This window comes from Malaclemys terrapin, chromosome 5 (assembly GCF_027887155.1).
Source record: "Malaclemys terrapin pileata isolate rMalTer1 chromosome 5, rMalTer1.hap1, whole genome shotgun sequence".
Lineage (NCBI taxonomy): Eukaryota > Metazoa > Chordata > Testudines > Emydidae > Malaclemys > Malaclemys terrapin.
The window spans coordinates 120843573-120864641 of NC_071509.1; the positions used below are offsets into that span (position 1 = coordinate 120843573).

The following is a 21069-nucleotide window of genomic DNA, read 5'->3' on the forward strand; positions in this document are numbered from 1 at the left end:
GGGAGAGGGATCGGAGCAGTCAGGGGACAGGGAGCAGAGGGGTTTAAATGGGTTGGGAGTTCTGGGGGGGCTGTCAGGGGGCAGGAGTGTGGAGAGGGATCGGAGCAGTCAGGGGACAGGGAGCAGAGGGGTTTAGATGGGTTGGGAGTTCTGGGGGGGGCTGTCAGGGGGTGGGGAGTGGTTGGATGGGGCGTGGGAGTCCCAGGGGTCTGTCTGGGGGTGGGGGTGTGGATAAGGGTTGGGGCAGTCAGGGGACAAGAGGCAAGGAGGCTTAGATAGGGAGTGGAGTCCCAGGAGGGGGCAGTCAGGGGACAAGGAACGGGGGGAGGGTTGGGGGTTCTGGGGGGGCGGGAAGTGGGAGGGGCAGGGGCGGGGCTCCTCCCGTCCTCTTTTTTGCTTGTTGAAATATGGTAACCCTAAATTATGAGTGAGTGAGAGAGAGAGAAACGCAGTTGTTGCTGACTTGATCTGTTACCAGTTCTGTCCCCAGATGGATTGTTTGTTGTCTGGGAAAATACAATGCTAAACATTAAAAAGTTGAAATACTTTAGCAAGAGCACTTTAGCGAGAGCACTGGGGGGCCTGGCTAAGTGAAAGCTCCCTTTGTTTATGGCTACACAATGTGAAGGGCTCTGCACACCCAACTACACACTCACTCCCTGGAGCTCCCAAATGAGGAACCTGTTCTAGAATTGAGTTATTTATTCAGTCCTTGTTCTGGCTTCTAAACAATTGGGCCCTGTCCTCCTCTCACATCAAGCTAAATCGCTGTAAGCCAGTTGTATGCCATAATATAGGTTGCAAGGGAATGAGACAGTGAATGAGATAAAAGAAATAAATAATAGGATAGGGAAGAAATATTTGAAACAGGGACTGATACACGCCTGGTTCAGCAAGGTACTGACGCACACCTCTAGCTTTAATGAGCGCCTGAGCAGTCCCAATGAAGTCTTGAAGGAAACGATATAGGCTAAAACACACTGCTGAATTGGGGCCAAAAAGAGCAACTTTCTTTGCCGTTTTTCCTGCATTCCCTTTGCTAATATTTCAACTGTTTCTATAAGATCTTTCTCCCTTTCAAACCTAGATCTCCTTCTGCTTCATTCAGTAAGGAAGCAACAGATCCAGATTCAAAGCTTGTGTACTCAGGTCGGAACCCACTGAGGTCAATGACGTGTAAATGGCCAAGTGTCTACCAGGTCTGCATTTGGCCCGTAGTCTTGTGTTTACGAGGCCAGTGGCCTTTCCCAGGGAAATGTAATCTGAAGCCACAGACTGAGAATTATGACAGATGGAGCACTCACTGGTTAGCAAGGGAGAAACTCAATAAAAACAGAAACCTGAAAACATCTGAAGGAAAACAGCAGGGAACAGGTAAAAGATAACGTGATTTCTTCTTGATGATTAGATTTTAAAGCTTTTCTAGAGACAGACTATGACACAGCTTCACTGCCAGTTATAAAACTTAGGCCAAGGAAGAATGACTGCCAGTGCCTTCGGTTGTGTACTGTTCTCACACCTCATCCTGCTGGCTAATTCAGAGAGCAGCGCGTGGGTTTTTGCATTCAGGTACAGGGTGCTGTGCACACTAGCCGTAAGTGCTATGATAAAAGCAATGAAGAACACAGAAGGTGACAACAGCGCCTGCTCAGATTTGCTACTCTCCTTTGCCATAGGGAGAGAAATTTTAAAACGGATTACTTCGGGCCCCTCTCCCTCCAGAGGGCTGTGGATATTATAAGTCAACAAGTGGCTTGTTCCATTTCTAACTGCACTGCACTGGCTGTCACAGCTGCCAAGGAGAAGTGCAATTCAAAAACATGCTAACAAGATTTTGCCAACTAGAACCAGATGGATGATGAGACACCATCAGACAAAGCACAGAATTGTCACTTGTTCGGGGCATTAGTGCCTCAGATTACAATTTATAGTCACAGATTATCCGCAAAGATTTCAGCTCCTTGAACTGAAGGGAGCGAATCAGAAGGCTCTTTAAATGAGAATTCAACTGGAAATGCCTGACAGACTGTCACGGAGTCTTGGGGGACTCAGGGCCCTGCACCCCTCTTCCCGCGATTCACCGTGACTCTCAGCCAGCCAGTAAAGCAGAAGGTTTATTTGGATGACAGGAATACAGTCCAAGACAGGTCTTGCAGGCACAGACAACAGGGACCCCCTCAGTTAGGTCCATCTTGGGGTCCCAGGGCATCCCAGCCCAGCCCCCCTTGGGAGGTCAGAGCCATCTCTGCCTCCCAGCCATCTCTCCAGCCTGCTTCCCACACCCTCCTTCAGCGACCCCTCCCACAGCCTTTGTTCAGTTTCCCGGGCTAAGGAGTCACCTGGCCTTCAACCCCTTCCTGGGTTCTCATGTTACACACTCAGGTATGCGCCCTCGGGCAGTCTCCCATCCTCCAATGCAGACTATCCCAGCCACACTCCCCTGTCAGCATTCACAGACCACAGTGAGAACAGGCCCAGTTCGTCACACAGACACGTAGGAGCATGATTTTAAATGGGCCTCGACCTGGCCTTGAATTTTGTCCCTACAGTCAATTCACTTCTGCAGCCAATCAGACTGTAACTGCATGTGACTATTTGCATCTGCAATCCATTTATTTGTAGTTATTTTTTCACCTTTGCGGGCATCTATTTGGAGCTCCCAGCACCTTAAAACATTCTAAAACACACAATTACAAATACACAATTTTAAACCCAATACTATAGTGCATCAGTTTTCCTAGTGAACAAACTTTCCAATGAATTGACCTGGCTATGGCCTCTCAGGGAGGTGGACTATCTATACCAATAGGAGAAGCCCTCCCATCGGCGTAGGTATGGTCTACACTGAAGTGCGACTGCGACCCAGCTCTGCCGCTGGAGTGTGTTAAGTGTAGACACACCCTTGGGCAGATAGCACAACTTCACTACTGCTGGTACTGACGTTAGCTGGATTAAATCTAGCTTGGGTATGTCTACACATATTGCAATCACACCCTGAGTTGGGAAGAAATCGCAGCGCAAAGTTGGTGGTGCAAAATTAGAGGACACTTTAAAAGAATATGGCTCTTAATTCAGGCTTGGTTCAGCAATTATCTATTAAATACTAAACAAGTCACTAAGGGATAAGCAGCTATGTAAACACACAGCCACTTAACACGTATGATATTGTAGCTTCATCTTAATTAACATGTACTTCATATATGCAATTAATATTTAGCCAGAAATAATTATAATTAATCTTTAGTTCATGGTATCTGCAATATTACCCAGTTTGAGATGGTTAACAGACAAATGGGCATGACATCGGAATGCGTTGCAGCAGTTTTCTCTTGTTCATACTGTGATGGCAATAAAAAGCATGCAGCTAATTGTGTCATATGCTAAGCCCCTTGGTGCTGGTGATTGGACTTCCTTGGACAAAAGTAATATGGACCACATTAATCCCTAGTGCGTTAACTATTTAAGGCACATGCAGTTAGGCAGTAATGAATCTGGCCCAATGTTTTCACATCAGTTCTTAACACTGGGAAATACCAACCCATGGCAGCACAGAGTGAAAAAAAATCCAAGCAAACAAACCAGATCAAATATTCACTAACGTAACTAAGCTGTACTTACTCTGCTTCTAGAAGTGTCGTTTCAAAGGGTAAAATAAGAACTGAACACAGCCAGGAGGTGAACAGATGTGGGTAAATTTCCATAAGCTATACGTGTGTGCTAGCCTATAACCTATTCGTGTTCTGGGAAAGCCCAACCCAGCCGTGGTGTGGCATAAAAGCCTCAGAGCTTTGGTGTGAGAAAAAGAACAGCAAAAAGCTGGTGAGGAATATTCAAAAGCAAAAGAAAGCAGAGGTGCAACCAATAATCGTGAAGTTTTTACAAAGTAAAATATGTGTGGAGAGGAAAAACACAAAGCCAAGGAAATTTTGTAGGCTGATCTGCAGTAACATAAAGGAGGGATTTGTTCAAAACTGGCTAGGCTTAAGCAGCTACTGATTATTATTTTTTTGAGACACTGCAAAGAATCAATACTAATGAAAAAAAAAAGCAATCAATCTCTGTCATTGGCGGGAAGGGGAAACTGATGCAGACTGAGCAATTAGTTAGCAGCTGGAGGTCTTCACCTTTATCTCCTTGAAGAAGGAAGCTGTTTCACCCTCGATAATTGGCTGCAGCAAAGGGCTTCTCCGCTTGCTGGAGGGGGAACCCTGTGACAGGTGTTAACAAGTAGGTTACATTGTGAACCCCTTTCTCCTCCACCACCTGTTCTCTTGCTCTCCTCTCATCTCCATAACTCTTTTAGCTCATCCAGACCATCGTAAGAAAACTCTGCTTCTTAGAAAGAAAAAACTTCTGGCGAAAACCTTGAAGCAGAGAAAGGTTTTGTTTTTTTTTCAAGTCGCTGCTTAGCAATGGACATCAGTTCCAAGTGCGTGCAAACACAACACTATGAATGGAAAGGCCAGCTGTGCATGAGTGGGAAAATAAATGCTTTAAGAAGAAAAAACAACAACAAAAGCAACCCCATAGATGTATAAAGACAACATGTGGCTCTCTGCAGCTACGTTGTATGCTCTTAAAAACTCCACTGGGCCAATTTTCGAAAGTGCTCAGCACTCACAACCGAGGCCAGACTTTCAATAACTCAGTTCCCATTTAGGCACCTAATTGACGTGGCTGGATTTGCAAAGGTGCTCTGCCCCCAGGAGCTCCCACTGTTCTCAGAGAGGTGGGGAAAGGGGAAAGACATGCACCATTGTTCTCCATGGCAGCTGCTGGGGGCTGACTGAGCACTTTTGAAATTCTGGCCATTTCATTTTGGTGCCTGAATGGGAACTGAGCTCCTTGGAGAAGCTGGCTCTAAACTGCCAAGAGGTGGCTGCTGGGTTGGATGGCTTCCTTCTACTTGCTAGCCTTATGTATCTAGTTCACACAGAGGACTAGTCACAACAGTGATTCCAGGAGTTTTGGTTTTTTTTTTTAAATACAGCAGGACATGCTGAGAATGCCCAGAAAAGAGTGCTTGCCAGTGTGTCTGACTGCTCTGAGTAACACTTCGCCGGTCTGTTCTTCTGAACAGACGCCCTGTTAAAACAGCTGCCAAGACACAAGCATGGCCTGGCAGTAGAGAAAGGACAAAGGATCATTCGTGAAACAAAGAGCAGGCAGAGACCAATATAAAACAGCTTACTTTCACCAGCAGGGCAAAATGAGTGTGCGTATGTGTTTTATAGTACAATAATTTTAGGGCCAGTGACGAGGGCATTTGTGGGACACAAGTAGCTTCAAATTTGGGTCACTGAAGATAAAAGCGTGTACATGGAGCTGATGACAATGGCCCTGCAGGACAGATGTGTGGGACTCAGTGGAAGTGGTAGCACTCCTTGCATCAACTTAGAAAGCAGCAGCCATTGGTGTATTCTGCTAGTAAGCGTTGAGGACTGGGAGACTGCCTGTCCTGTCCTCTCCTTCAGACAAACTGGGCAGTCTGGCTGCTGGTGTAGTTGAGCTCCTCAGCAGTGTGGGCAGGACACAAGTCTCTACTCCTGCCAATGTAAGTGACCAACACTGAGTCTATGATGTTGAGGGAAAAAGGAGGTGAGGCCTTAGCCAAAAACCATGTAATGAAAAGTCAACAGCAACCCAATGGAAGGAGGAGCACCAGAAGGTGAAAAGTGCTCAACATCCAGCTATGGGCACTGGAGTCCTTGACCAGCTCTTCACTAGTCCCAGTTGCTGTGGTATCATTGACTTGCAGTCGTTCAGATACTCAGTTCTTTGGTGACAAGGGAGGTTGGGCCTCTGTAACTGTGCAGAGGTGTGATTCTCCTGGCCTCCTCCCACCAAAAAAGCTCCCTCACCAAACCAAAGCAATCCCCCCTAGAGAAGTGCTGTACTCACAATAACAGGGATGGTGTTGGCCCTGGAGAGGATCTGTTTGACCAAGCGGTACCTGTCATACAAGGGCTTCATCACCTGGCGCTCATTTTTTGTTACCTGAAAAGCAAGAAAGAATGGGACCATAAGTCTGGCAGCAGATACTCTAGTCTGTAATGTATGCTCCTGCACCCTCATTTATCTGGGTTCACAAGAATGATGTGCTAACAGCGATGGTCCTGAGATTAGTATAGCATGAACTTTGCCACTCTGACCTGCCAGTGTATCTTTAGCCCTGCTCTTCCAATCCTTGGCAACCTTCCAGCTGTGTGGTGCTTTTGTAATGTGGATAATCGGAGGGCAAGACATTTAGGCTCAAACTAGTATTCATTTGTCCTCATCACAAAAACCCCTACACACTAGGCAGTCTGCATCTGTGGCCACTTCTGTACTCATGGCCAAAAGCACAGGGCTCACACCCACATTCTTGTGTCTGCTATCCCAGAACAGGGTGATAATTTTGACCTAGGAACAAGGGAAAGGAGCTGTGATGACTGACTGCCTTCCCTTGGAGGCCCCTCCCCAAGCATGCTGATCTACAGACCTTAGGTAAAATGACATTGCAATGCCTCTCCTCTGCCTCTGCACTTTCTCCCCTAAGATGCCTGCAAGTTGTTAGCATAGAATTGCTCATTTTACTCTCCAGCTCATCTTCTGGAACAAAGCTAGGAAGTAAAACTCCCTTGCAATGACTGGGGAGAATGTAGGAGAGGAGACGGGAGACTTAAACCTACACTAGCTAATAGTGGTGCATGAGAAAGTGAAGCTCTACACTTCTACAGAATCGTTTGATTAAATGGGTTTCTGTATCTTTAATATATCGAGGATGAGGTTGGAAAACAGCAGGTAGAATATTTCACACGACCATATAGTTTATCCTCTTCATTTTATTCACCAGTGTCTTTACCCACATCCTAGATCTGTTCTTCCATTGTATCTTTGCTCTAAGTTTACATTAAAAGGCTTTGAGGGCAGGGCCTTTAACTGATTGTGATGTCATTTCTATCTACCTACATTAGGATTTTAAAGTGCTGCTCACCACTGTAGTATCTGAGTACCTTCCATGTAAAACTGATAGCAATAGAAAAGTCCCTGGTGTAAAAACTCTGCTTGGGGTAGGTAGGGTGTGCGCTTTGGATATTTTAGATTTTATTAATTTACTTTTTTGCTGTTTTGTTTTAGGTTGATTCTGTTCAGGATAGGTTTCTTTTCTTCTAAAGGTGTTTTTGTGGGGGTTGGTTGGGTGTTTTGGATAGAAGGGAGGAATGTAACCAGCAGTACGGAGCCCAGAGATACACCACCCATTTACAGGACTCGCAAGGCTAGGTTCACCACGGTCCTCATTGGGTTTCATGCTGATGTGATTACATTTATCAGCTGGTGCAGTCAGCGTTGCCTTGTAAACTGTGAACTATTGTCTGTAACTAGATGGTTTTAATGGTGTTACGAGGGCACAAAACGGAGTAATGCAGTGGTGAATCAGGATCATATCCTCCCTGCCTAGGCTACGTTGGGACTGAAAACGGGTAGAATGCCCGGGCACTGCTTTGCTGTTGGACCATGCTGTCCTTAAGGGTTAGGAAACAACATGAAAAGGTGCCTGTTGAGGCAAAGAACCGAACCGTCAGTTAATGCCACTTCAAAGAGGATAAACTCCCATGTTTTGTAAAGAAAATAAAAATAAATATAAGGTTTGGACTGGGAAAAAGAATCCCTAAGTGCGCAGAGGAAATGGAAGCTCCTTACCCGCCACCAGAGGTTCTTCAAGATGTGTGGTCCCTATCTGTATATCTGAATATTTTCATCATTGATTTAGATAATGGCATAGAGAGTACACTTATAACGTTTGTGGCTGATACCAAGCTGGGAGGGGTTGCAAGTGCTTTGGAGGATAGGATTAAAATTCAAAATGATCTGCACAAACTGGAGAAATGGTCTGAAGTAAATAGATGACATTCAATAAGGACAAATATAAAGTACTCCACTTCGGAAGGAACAATCAGTTGCACACATACAAAATGGGAAATGACTGCCTAGGAAGGAGTCTTGCGAAAAGGATCTGGGCATTATAGTGGATCACAAGCTAAATACAAGTCAACAGTGTAACACTGTTGCAAAAAAAAAAAAAAAAAAAAAAAAAAAAAAAAAAAAAAAAAGCAAACATAGTTCTGGGATGTATTAACAGGAGTGTTGTAAGCAAGACATGAGAAGTAATTCTACTCTGCACTGATTAGGCCTCAACTAGAGTATTGTGTCCAGTTCTGGGTGCCACATTTCAGGAAAGATGTGGACAAACTGGAGAAAATCCAGAGAAGAGCAACAAAAATGATTAAAAGTCTAGAAAACATGACCTATGAAGGAAGATTGAACGAATTGGGTTTGTTCAGTCTGGAAAAGAGAAGACAGAAGGGACATGATAACAGTTTTCAAGAACATAAAAGGTTGTTACATGGAGGAGGGAGAAAAAATTTTCTTCTTAACCACTGAGGATTAATGGCTTAAATTGCAGCAAAGGCAGTTTAGGTAGAACATTAGGAAAAACTTCCTGTCAGGGTGGTTAAGCACTGGAATAAATTGCTTAGGGAGGTTGTGGAATCTCGCTCAAAAGAGATTTGTAAGAGGAGATTAGCTGAACACCTGCCAGGGATGGTCTAGATAATACTTAGTCCCGCCCTGAGTGTAGGGGACTGGACTACATGACCTCTCGAGGTCCCTTCCAATCTTACGATTCTATGAAAAAGCAGGTAGCATAACGGAGCCTTTGGTCGAAATTTCAGGCCCACGCCATGTGGCAAACAGCAGCTAATGAAGAACAGACCATTTCTTGCTTCGTTAGAGTGGCTCCAGGAATTCTGCAAAAATAGACTCTCTGGTTTAACTATAGCTGGTCAGCCTCTACCTCTGCAGGCTCATCTGACACCGGTGCAGACCCAGTTACACAATAAATCTGAGCTCCACCGATTTTTGTTGTTTAGTTAAAAAAAAGAAAAAAATTAAGTGGCCCAACTGTTCACATTATCCTAGATCTCTCAGTACTTTTCCACTGCAGCAATGCCAGTAGCTGGAAACAGGAAAGCTGGTCTGCTGCAGCCTCCCTTCCTACTAGGTTCAGTTTTGCTAGGTTGTAAAAGTAGCTTATTTAAAAAAATTAAGAAGCAGTTATGCTAATAAAAAACGAAGAAAAATATATTATGACAACAGGCCAGATTCTGCCCTCACACTGGTTTTACCTGGATGTACATTCATTAACTTCATTGGGGGATTACCCTTGATTTACCATCCCTGTGAGAGCAGAATCCGGACTCTGAGAGGAGACAGGAAAGACAAATCACTTTCCTGGAATGGTTTGTTGCTGTGCCTTACACAGTAATAGAAGTCTGTTACCTAGATGGCTGAGTGCAGGCAGTAAAAATCATGTGGCCTTTGGGCAGCCATGGAGATGGTGTTGAGAGGGGGAAATTAAAGTCAATAATTTTACAACAACAGGCTGAGAAGCAAATATTTCAGACATGAGGGAAAAGAAGGGATCAGGGACTCCAAAGCATCAGCACACTGAAGGGGAGAGAGAATTTGCTAACTTGGCACCTTCGGATACATTGGCAGCAGAAGGCAGGCGAAGTGGAACTAGAAAACTTTAGCATTTACCAGAGGTATGAGCGGTTTATACAACTGTTACAACAGTCTCAGAAAGGTGACAAATGAATTTACTCTCTCTCATATTATTAATATCACAAATGAGTTTCCCTTTACATCCAGCCAGCCTTTACCAGGGCAAGGCTCAGGGATACCAATCATAATTAAGAGTCTGTTGCTCTGATAGACACTAAACTTAGCAGTTAATACAGGGCTAAAAGCACTTCTCACCAGATGAGTGATTGCCCTGAGTAAAGGGGCTGGGACTGATTAACAAAATCATTGCGCTTTCCCCCCACCAGTGTGGGTGTTAGTGTACTTATAAGGTGGCGGGAGGTTAACTATGACAGGTGAAGACAATTCAAGCAACTATTTTACATGTGTGCTGCTGTACGTACCGGTCTTCCATGAATGCTTTCATAATACAAGAGTGCTTTCTGAAGAGCCACTTTTTCAGCTGCTATCTCATCTCTAGTCATGTCCTATATAAAAGATGGAGGGAGGGGGAAGAGAAAAAAAGTCACATTTCTGCACTCAGAGAACACTGAGCTTTAGCCTTATTTGCATTCATACTGTACTTTGAAAGAATAAGCCACATTATTTTGCAATAAAGATTGCAATACTTGCCACTACTTCCCCGAATCCCTTATCCTGTGATGCACTTTAAGGAACTGTTACCATAAGGGGCCCATGTTATGTGTTATGGAAACAAATTACAGCTAAATGACATTTAGATTTCAGGGGTAAGGGTTTGTGTGTTCATCAAGGGGATTCATTAGTTTTTACCGTGCTTTGAAAATTTAAAGTGCTATATAATTGTTAACATTTATTATTTATTTTGATGTAAGAGGACATATCAGTGTAAGTCTTTCATGAAACACTTGTCCTTCGAATCAAACCCCAGACATTCTTTTGTCCCATCACTGCACCCAATATTACAGTAGTACCCCACAGAACAAGCACTTTTGAAATCTCTCAACTTGCAGCTTTTTGTCCTGCAAATCCGAAGCAATGAGAGAATTCTGTCTGCACCTTTTCAAAAAGCAGTCGTCAAGGATTACATTTTTGTTTTTCAGAAAAAGGTTTTGCTTAGTTGACATGTCAGAGAACTCAAGGCCTTAACGTACAAGGCTATCAGCATTTCAGAAACTAGCTACATCAGACCGAGAAAATCACCCTCAGAGACAACCATGTAGCTAACAGGGCCAGATATGAAACTCTTAAGAGTGGAGATAAAGTGCCCTCAGACAAGGGTGATCAACTTTGAATGAGCTAGCAGGAAAGATAAGACTAAGCCAAAGCATGCCCATCTTCAGAAAGTGCGAAAAGACCCATGTGATTTGCCTAAGCCTTCCCGTCATAACAGAAGATAGGGAAACCCAAACATGAGAAAGGGGAACCCAGAAACAAAAGCACATCAAACACTTCTTGGAACCTGGGAGAGGCAAAGAACAAAATCCATTATGAAATTCAATGTGGATAGTTCTTTGAGAATCGAAATGATCAATTCCGTACTTCAACCCTCTGGTGAGAGATGCCACAGAAAAACGAGAGAAAGAGAACGGAAGACTAAGCAAGACCAATGTAGTATCATAATTAAAGATTATTTGACAAAAATTGATGTTACAGTGCTCCAGTGAAAAGTAAAACTACTTTAAAAGCTGTGCATTACAGGACTGTATTTGAAGTCCTGACATCCAACCTGACCTGCATTCACTGTACCTTAATGTCCTCCGGCCGGTTCGCCTCTGCTCGTTTTTCTTGCAGCTTCTTCTGGATGGAGTCTAAGGTCACCTCCACCGCAGGTTTTGCAGCTTTATCGGACAGATCTTGCTTCTTGTCATCTTCCTTCTCAAGCTGTGACCCGAAGCTCTTGGGGAGTGTGTTGCTCCGCTGGCGCATCACAGGAGCCAGATCCTCTTCCGATATCTTTAATTTTGACTCTAGATGGATTTTTTGGGATGGGGATGGAAAAACAGAATATTTTCAGTTACTGGATAAGAGATCCATGAAGCATTTCAAGATAGGTCAAAGTCAATCTAGGACATTTTCCTCCTGCCAGTTACTCACCTTTAAGCTGCTTCCGAAATTTTGCCAGTTCATTTGTCCATTTCAGCACCTCTGGGTTGGCTGCTTTGTCACTGTGGGAAGGCTAGAGGAAGAGAACAGAAATCCACAGTGAAATCATTCTGAAGAGAGCGGGGAGAGAACCTCAAACCGAGATCTGTATAAACAGGTTTACTGCCTACAGCAGAGGTTTGGCCATAGCAGAGGGAGCCAGGAACTTCTGCTTTCCAATCACAACTCTATTTACTAACTCCCTCTGTGGCTTGGGGCTACTTTCTTAAAACTTCCTGCCTCAGTTTCTCCCTCTGTAAAACATGGCTAACAACTCTCATGCAAGGGCGCTGGAAGGGTTAATTCATGTGTGTAAAGCACTCTGAAGGTGGAAAGTACAGCTATTATATTGTAAAGGAGAAACACTGAATCATCACTGCCATCTGCAGCAGCTGCCAACAAGGAAGGAGGGCGCTCTTCCTGTCTGGTGCCAGCTTTTCCTAACACAGACAAGACTGTTTCAGAACTAACCTTTTCCAGTTAAATCACTAGCAAATGTGGGTGTGTGTGAATCTATTCTCCCTTAGAAAGCTTCCTGTGCATCAGAAGAAAACATCAGCAGTGACTGGAGAACAGTTCACATGTGCTGCTCAGCTGCAATTTGCAAGGGTGCAGTAACCAGAGTCAAGGAGCGCATTCCCCATCCTTCCCGAGTACATGAGTACGCTGGAGTTACTGCTTTCCCCAGAGTGAGAGCCTCACTAAAACACGATGTGCATCCCAACGGTCAATAAATAAGAGGTTTAACTTAGCCATTCTCTGACACAGTTACCAGCTTTGGGCAGATTTACTAAACAGGTAATAAAAATCCTAACAGTTTCTTAGATTACTTCCTGCATGCCCTCCCAGCACCTAATGCTTTAGAAGGGAATTCACTTGGCAGTGCTAACACATGAATATGTGCTTTCCGTTGGTTGTGTGGCAGCTCCACCTCCCTCTGTTTCCAGGTACTCGGGCTGTATCTGAAAATCTCCCCTGAAGACCTTGTCAGCTTGGGCTCTATTCATTTGCTTACATATGCTCACTTGCGAAGAACTTACTCTGTATTTCCTCTCCTCCTCAAATCTGTCCTCAAACTTCCTGATCTTCTTCTTAAGCCCCTGAATCCTCCGGGTCAGCTGTGCAGGTGTCAGATCCTCTCGGTCATCTTCACAAGATCCTAAAGAAGAACTCCGTCTCCTGTAGGGAGCACAGGATGCAGTCAGATCCTATGCAAGCAGCCAGCGTACATCTGCATGCACAGAGGGTCAATTACACCTGATTGTAAGTACACCTCTACCCCGATATAACGCGACCCGATATAAAACGAACTTGGATATAGCAGTGCTTGGGAGGTGGGTGGGGGCTGCACACTTCGGCGGATCAAAGCAAGTTCGATATAATGCAGTTTCACCTATAATGCGGTAAGATTTTTTGGATCCCGAGGACAGCGTTATATCGGGGTAGAGGTGTACATTCAACTCCCATGGACATCATGAAGCCAAATTCAGGCGTGATGTAATTGATAGTTAAAGGGCTAGCATCCAGGAGCAGCGAGACCAAGAAATGGGGCGTTAGTCTCTTTGCATTGAAGGTGATTGAAGATTGAGGGTGAGTAGGTTGACCGTTTGCTGCGATTCAGAAGAAACTAAGCAGGGAATTTAGGAGAAAGCAGGCCCACCAACTTGCTCTCTAAAATGAGGTACAAGACCTGAAGATTAGCTGGCCAACTCCAGAGACGTGATGGAGAACTGGTAACTGGCCCTCCCTCCAGAAGCCAGGCTTCCTGCAAGGGAGGGGAGTTTGGGGAGGCTGAGAGGGAGGTGAAGGAATATACCCCCATTATTCATTGTCCAGAGTTTAAACATTTCCCAAAGAGCAGGAGCTCTGAATAAAAACACCTGAATGTCAATGATGAGCCACTCCTGCATCACTACTTCCAGGGTATTTCGTACTTCTGGAGTGGTTCAAGTTACTCCACCTTTAGCCCTCATGCTAAAACAAGCGTAACAACACCTGGGATGAGCTACACTTGGGCCCAAATGCATAGCCTGTGATGTGCTATTGTTCAGATTTAATTTAAAAATATAAATACATATATATGACGTGGAACTGGTATAAAAAGGGGGGCGGGGGAGTGTCTACATTTGTTTTGCCATTCTTTGCCAGAATTTCCACCAGATTTGTCATACTCCCAGGTCCGAATTATTTCCATTTAAAAAAAACCTCTGATCTCAGACCACATTTCAGCAGGGAGAAAGTTTTTACGGCCAAATTATAAATCCCTTAAAATACGTATTGACCAGTATGTAGGATATCACAACACAGTTTTCACCACGCCACTACCTGGGCAACCCCCTCTTCCTCATTAGCACTTCAAGTGCTTTTTATCAGAGGATGACCTCAAAGCCTTTTACACAGGAGGGTAAGTACCATTATTCCCATGTCATAGATGAAGAAACCTGGGGCACACAAAGTTAAGTGACTTTTCCAAAGCAACACAGAGAGTCAATGGCAGAGCTGGGAATCCTATCAGGCACCCACTGCATCGTATTGCCTCTCTGTAATGACAGACACACTGCAGCAAGATGCGACGGCCTCCTTATTGTGACAGAAGTATCCTGGGTACCCAGGCACGAACCGGGAAGCCACCACTAGAAATCATTGCAATAGCAAGTGAGGAGGCTTCTGTTGGTGGGGATCACCAGCCCCACCCACACAGCGGGTTACATGGCATTATCTTGCTAAACGAGATGCTGCTCATTACTACGCTGCAGTCCTTTGCTACTGTGCAGCGCTGGGAGCAAAGCCAGCAGCTCAGATGGCCGCTGTGAAACCACCACCTACCTCATGAATGAATGGGAGTCAGGAGGGGAGGGAGGCACTTCTGTATCGTCCAGGTACTGCTGGCTTTGCCCATAGGCATAGAAACGAGGGGACAGCATTGGATCGCTGTCCTCATCCAGAAGCTGCCGAATTAGACATCCGGCCTGTGGGGACAGGTGAGCTTCGTCGGAGTCTAAGCCATCTCGTTCCCTGGAGGACAAAGCTGGGACGGGCTCTGGAAATCAATTGAAACCACTCAATGAAAATGAGCTTTAATTTTCCTTATTCTAAATGCATTCAATGATCACCACAGACATGGGCCAGTTTTTAAACCCATATTTGTCTCAACTTTCCCCCTCCTTTAGAGAGAGGGCCTGATTCTTCACTGGCTGGCACCCGTGGTCACCCTTTACTTGTGTGCAAAGCGAGTGCAGGAGGAGTGTGAAATGCTACCAGATTGGAATGGGAGCATGCTGCACAGGTGCATATGACTACGAAAGGTGCCAGGCAGGGGAGAATTAAGCCCTAAATCTGGTCAGTCATCACTGCTCATTGATTCCAATAGACACTAAACCTGACAGCACCTTCCCCCCTTGCTGTCCAAACCTTTGGGGCAGGAACTGAACAGACTTGAATATACTCAGGTATAAAGGAGGTAACTCAGGGCGGCAGAACAGTACATGCAGGAGGAATCAATTGATTCACAAGATGTGCAAATGCCATAAATGATTAACAAGGTGATCCCAATGTTGTAAGCCCCCCCCAATCCTTCCCCACCTTATCCCCTCCCTGCTTTATGATAGCCATGATGCAGTGATTGGGGGTAACAGTCGACTTTTATCTCATGGGAGCATAGTTCAGATCTTACTATTTTGTTCTGTGGTGTGCCTCGCCTACTACAGCTGTAAAAGTGTTAACAACAATAAATCATCCGGGCTCAATCATTCTCATGTTAAAACAAACAAACAAACAAACAAAAAACGATGACACCTGGAGCCACCCAGTCCCTTTCACACTAGCACTGCTAATAAATCTCCCATCCACGGGTTGAATTAATCGGCTGACGGTAAAAGTAACCATCTCGGAAGACTGGGGGTGTGAGAAAGGGAAATCTGTTTTGGGAATGCCGATTAGCATACTGGAACAAACTGAAAAAAATCATTTCAATCCCGTGATCACTCTGTCCAGATGCCATAAGGGGTCTAACATTCTCTGTTCAGATAGTTTACTAAGCTGGTTTGCATGCTCCTACTTAGCACCACAGGATTAGACGATCTAAGAGTTGTGCTTTGAACATGCAATTCGAACGAGAAGTTCTGAAGTCAAATAAAAAAGTTAGAAAAAACATCAAATAGTGGGTGATGAATCATTGGAAAGGGGCTTAAAACAGCTATAGAATCACCTGCTTCCTGCGGATACAGGCTCTGATCCTGATCTTATACCAATGAGAGAGATCAGGCCTTTTTATTTTGTAAATTTTGAAAAACGTTGCACTTCCATTTACTGCATAAAGTTACATTTCCGTGTTCCTAGCCTCTTGTAAAACCAGTGTGTGGCCCAATAGGTTTAAGGTACTCCACTGTCCTCTGCATTACTGAATTCAGTATCAACTGGGGTGTAAAGCATTTTACATTATTTATGCATCAAAGGCTAGATGTAGCCTCACTGGCGTGGGAGTGTAAATTGCACCCCTCTGCCTCAAAGACTGATGCTGTTCCCAGAAAGTTAAGTCTCTCCTGAAGGAATGGTAGGTGGTATTCGCACAATGGCCCTTTTCTAGGGTTCTGAGATGGAAAAGGCAAACCTTCACTTGTGGCCAGACTCCAGAAAAGCCCAAAAGGATCCCACTTGCAGGGAAGATGCACTGATTCGGCTGTGATGGATGTGTAATTTTTTTTAAACCACAACACATGTGTACATCATGTTACCGCTAGTTTTTTTATATATCTATATATGGGGCCCTCTTAAATTAATCTCTGTGAAAAATGCGTCACAGACCGTGAAATCTGGTCTTTTGGCTATTTTTACCCTATACTGTACAGATTTCACGGGGGAGACCAGCGTTTCTCAAACTGGGGGTCCCAACCCAAAAGAGGGTTGTTGGGGGAGTTGCAAGGTTACTGTAGGGGGATGCCACCCTCACGTCTATGCTGCCTTCAGAGCTGGGTGGCCAGAGAGCAGTGGCTGCTGGCCAGGTGCCCAGTTCTGAAGGCAGCGCCCCACCCCGCAGCAGCACAGAAGTAACGGTTGCAATACCATACCATGCCACTCTTACTTCTGTGTTGCTGCCTTCAGAATTGGGTCAGGATCCCTACAGTTACAACACCATGAACTTTCAGATTTAAATATCTGAAATCATGAAATTTACTATTTTTAAAATCCCATGACCGTGAAATTAACCAAAATGGACCCTGAATTTGGTAGGGCCCTATATATATATGTAAACTTCAGTTCCCTTGCATAATCTCTACAGCAAATGTTTTCTAAATTGTCTTATCCTGAAGGAACCCAATAATAAAAAGAGAGAGAAAACACAGAGGCTTAAGGTTAAAAAATAAACCCACAATCTACAAGCCCTTGAATCAAACTTTGATGATTCGGAGCCATACACATTCCAGAATTCAACTATTTCCCTGAATTTTATCACAGCCCAATGTTTTCAGAAAGGTCTTTTGAGACCCTGTGGTAGTGAAATGTGGAAACTAATATCCAGTGTAAAAGGGGCATACTTTGATTCCCCACCCTCACTGGTCAAGTTATTCTCATATAATTCTTCCAACGATCCCTCTTCCCAACATGGAGAATTAACAGCTTTAGAGTAGGACTTTCTAAAATAAGAAGTATTTGGGTGATTTACAGTCAGTGGGATTAGCATTATGCCTTGCTGGGATTTAGAAGGGAAAAAATGAGGGCAAAAAGGAATGCATATAGTAGTAAACAAACTCAGCTACTACCAAACCTGTGAACAAAGATGTATGTGACTTTGTCCTGAGGTAGATTTACATTCCAGATATCAGGTACCATAAAAAGTATCATAATGACTCAAGAGGGCTCTGAGATAAGCGGTTTTACAGTCAGCAGTGACTGAGGCATGTGCAGTACCACTATTAATTTCAAATACAGATGAAAAGCTGAAATGGACATTCTAAAGGAGAATGGTCAGAAAGTGGGAGAAGAAGGAAGTCCTAAAAGGAAAGAAAGTTTGAAACTTGGATGGAACAAATGGCAGCTACAGAAAACTGACTATTTCCCACTTTAATTCCTCGAGGTCTTGACTCTTTGGGTTAGTTGTTCCATTTGCGGTATATAATATTCAGAAAAAATTAGATCAGGAGGTCAAAATGGCTAACAAAGCCTGAACAGAAACGGAACAAGTAGCAAAGGAACACGTGATCTGCTGTATGGAATCAGATCAATGAATGGTCCAACTGGTCCAGTATCTCATTTCCCATAGTGGTTAGTGCCAAATGCTCCTTGTCATGCACAATTATAGAATAACTGACCCAAAGGGGAAGGTTCCTCCTAGTCCCTCTTAATTAGTGGTTGGCTTATGGCCTGAAGCATGAGGATTTGTATCATTTATGTGTTTATCTTACATAATGTAACACTCTCCTAATGGAAGCTCTCATTACCTATATAAACAACTAAGACATTACGAAACCTGCTAAGTTCTTGGACTGGATAAGTTCCACAGGTTATTTATGTGTTGTGTTAAAAATATTTTCTCTTATCACTTTTACATATACTTTCAGCTTTACTGAATGTCCCTTGTCCTTGTGTGAGTAAAAAGGTGAATAGGAGTGCTCTATCTATCTTCTCTAAGCCATTGATTAATTTGAACACCTTTATCATGTCTCCTCTTATTCACCTTCTCTCTCAACTAAACAGTGCCAGTCTTGTCAACCTCTCCTCCATAGGGGAGTCTCTCCATGCCTGTAACCAGCAACCAGAGCACTTCTATTTTAGGATATCTTTTTTCATTCTTCAGTAATAAGGGACATGCATAAGGGAAGAAATTACTTAGAGATTGCGCACATGGGTGTAAACACTTCGGAGTGTCTATGTCTGAACATTCTATTTGTTGTTTGGAACTTCCATTTCAATTCCTTTAGCCTTGCCTCTTTCGAGTTTGTGTGGAAAAGGCAAACGTTAGTATTATGTTTGTAGCCTTCACTCTCCTCTTCAATACCGGTATAATATTACCTTTCATAGTCCCAAAACTAATCTGCCATTGAAGCTTTCAGCCACCTGTTGTGTATGCATGCAACTCTGTAGGTGCACATATATATGTTACTATGTTACCGCTTTAATAAATGACTATAGGAAAGATAAGTGATGTTCTTCAATTGACAATAATAGTATTTTAATCAAGAGGTGTGGAGAACGCAATGTAGTGGTCTCTAGGCTGAAGAAATTTATATGGTTATCTCAAGACCATCTGTTATCTTCTTACAGGGAATTGTTTATATTTTTATTTTGTTTACCCTCACAAAATTCATGTGGTCCTCTGCAGGACGAAACATCACCTAAGCATATTTAAAATACCTATGCATACAAATGCAGTTGCGAAATGGATTCACACACTGAACAATGATATCTAAAGTGCTGTACCAGTATTTCTTAAAGGAGACAGATATCTGACCAAAACATGAAGGCCAGATTTTCAGACAGTGTAAACTGGTGAAGCAACTGAACTATACCAATTTTTATCAGCTGGGGTGCTGCCCTAAATTCCATTTGAAAACGCAGAAGAAAATGAAGGGAATTAAAATGATCTTTTAAAATTAATTAATACAATTTTAAAGTGTAACATACATACTAGTTTTATAATGAATGAAATGTGTATTATCAATAGAGAAAATAACTATTTTTATTTAAAAAAAATATTCTTATACTGTGGCCTCTCTTGGTGTATCAAAATAATATATAGCCCCAATGAAGCATCACCACATCTTAGCTCAGGGATAAAAAAAAATTTCTATTAGAAAAGTCAAATTCACACTATGCCTAATGTACCCATGTTTATATTTTGTTAACACAATAACGAATCATCATAATAAATGATGATAAAAATATAAGTACTATTTGTTGCAAGTAACTATATGGTGAGGAGAAATTACCAAATAGAGTAAAATTACATTTATTTCATTTCTGTTTATAACAGTGAGAAAATATAAGGCAATTTATCACCTTTAGATTGGTTACATTAAAAACAAGTCCCTTTAAATATGCTATTAATAACACTGTTGATTAACCAAATAATGAATTTTAAAAACTCAATTTACTAGTAATTATTTATGCCCTTTGTTGATCATTTTTTGTTCATTTTCAGGTTCTTAGTGGTGCAATGTTTCTGTTTTCAACACTGCAGGAGAATGTTTATTTGTTTAAAAATGCCTGTTTTCACTGCAATTAGAAAAATAAGGTGAACACACTGCTGTTGATTGTGGGTTTTGTAAAATATTTCTATTACAAAATCTGGTCTAAATTTTAGTTTATAGTGTTCTTTTAATACTCTGGTGCAAGATAAATAAAGGCAAAGTAGACAGCAAACTGGGGGACAGAATTTGGGTCATCCCAGCAATATTTCACTTTCTCATTGAAAAAAACATGACTAGCCTTAGGCAAGTGGGAACATTACACATCATTAGTTGTTCTCACTATCATTTTTTCATTGTGGTAAAGGGTGAGGGAGTAGGTTTGGGGCCCAAGCTAGTAAAGTTTTGTGGTAATTTTGCAAAGCAATGTTAGACTATGAAAGCAGCAGGGTGTCCCTTCCACTCCTGGCAGTTTGATCCACAACGACTAGATTAAAATCCTTTGTGGTGGGAGCAGTTCTGGAAACGCTCTGTTTTATTTGTTGCAGGCCTGCACAGACTCACTGACTTTGCAGGCTACCCTAGCAGTCACAAACAGCCCAGTACAGAATGCATTTACAGGCAGCAGAGATGAGCTGCAGGGCCAGTGTTGCTCTTTATGAAATGCATTTTATCTGTGCCTCACCTTAGCATTTGATGCAGAAACAGCCCAGTTCACCCACTGCGTGCTCTGAGAATAAAACCCGCTCAATTTGTGTCAACTGAAGGTATCCTATAAAATCATGGCATCTCTGCAGAGCAATAGCTTCTTTTTTCAATGCCTATGGGCACCACAGTGAAATTAATTCTGGTGCAAGGGGCCGGTGCAAGACCCTCCATGCTCTAAGCCCTGAAGGGGCTGCACCAGAGTGCTTGTGCACACCCTATGTAGCACAAGACTGGTCTGTGTGCCAACTATGTGGGGATGGTCCAGGGAGGGCCCACATCAGGAGCTGCAGATTGATTTTACGCAGATCCACTGGCTCCAGCCCTTGAGAGTTTGCAGCTGCTACTCTAGCTGAATGGTAGCCCTTGTGTGTATATGGGGTGGGGTGGGGAGGATTACACCTCTCCAAACTCCTCCTGCACAGGACCCAAATAGTCAGTCTTTATGCAGACAGAACAAACGTCACCCCATGTGGGGATGACCATTCTGCGTGTGAGGGCCTGTCCATAGAGAAAGTTAATCAGCAACAACTCCACATGTAGACTAGCCCCA

General features: G+C 43.4%; 1 protein-coding gene across 9 annotated transcripts in view; it reads right to left on the bottom strand.

Moving 5' to 3' along the window:
• Positions 1–21069, bottom strand: part of LOC128838332 (protein FAM13A-like) — a 359314-nt gene that overhangs the window by 11285 nt on the left and 326960 nt on the right. For all 9 annotated transcript variants that reach the window (XM_054030435.1, XM_054030434.1, XM_054030433.1 and 6 more), the window contains 7 exons: positions 14515–14728; positions 12729–12867; positions 11641–11722; positions 11293–11513; positions 9969–10052; positions 5902–5997; positions 4125–4208 (listed from right to left, as the gene is read on the bottom strand). In XM_054030435.1, the coding sequence (XP_053886410.1) occupies positions 4125–4208; positions 5902–5997; positions 9969–10052; positions 11293–11513; positions 11641–11722; positions 12729–12867; positions 14515–14728 (920 nt within the window). The remainder of the gene's footprint in view (positions 1–4124; positions 4209–5901; positions 5998–9968; positions 10053–11292; positions 11514–11640; positions 11723–12728; positions 12868–14514; positions 14729–21069) is intronic.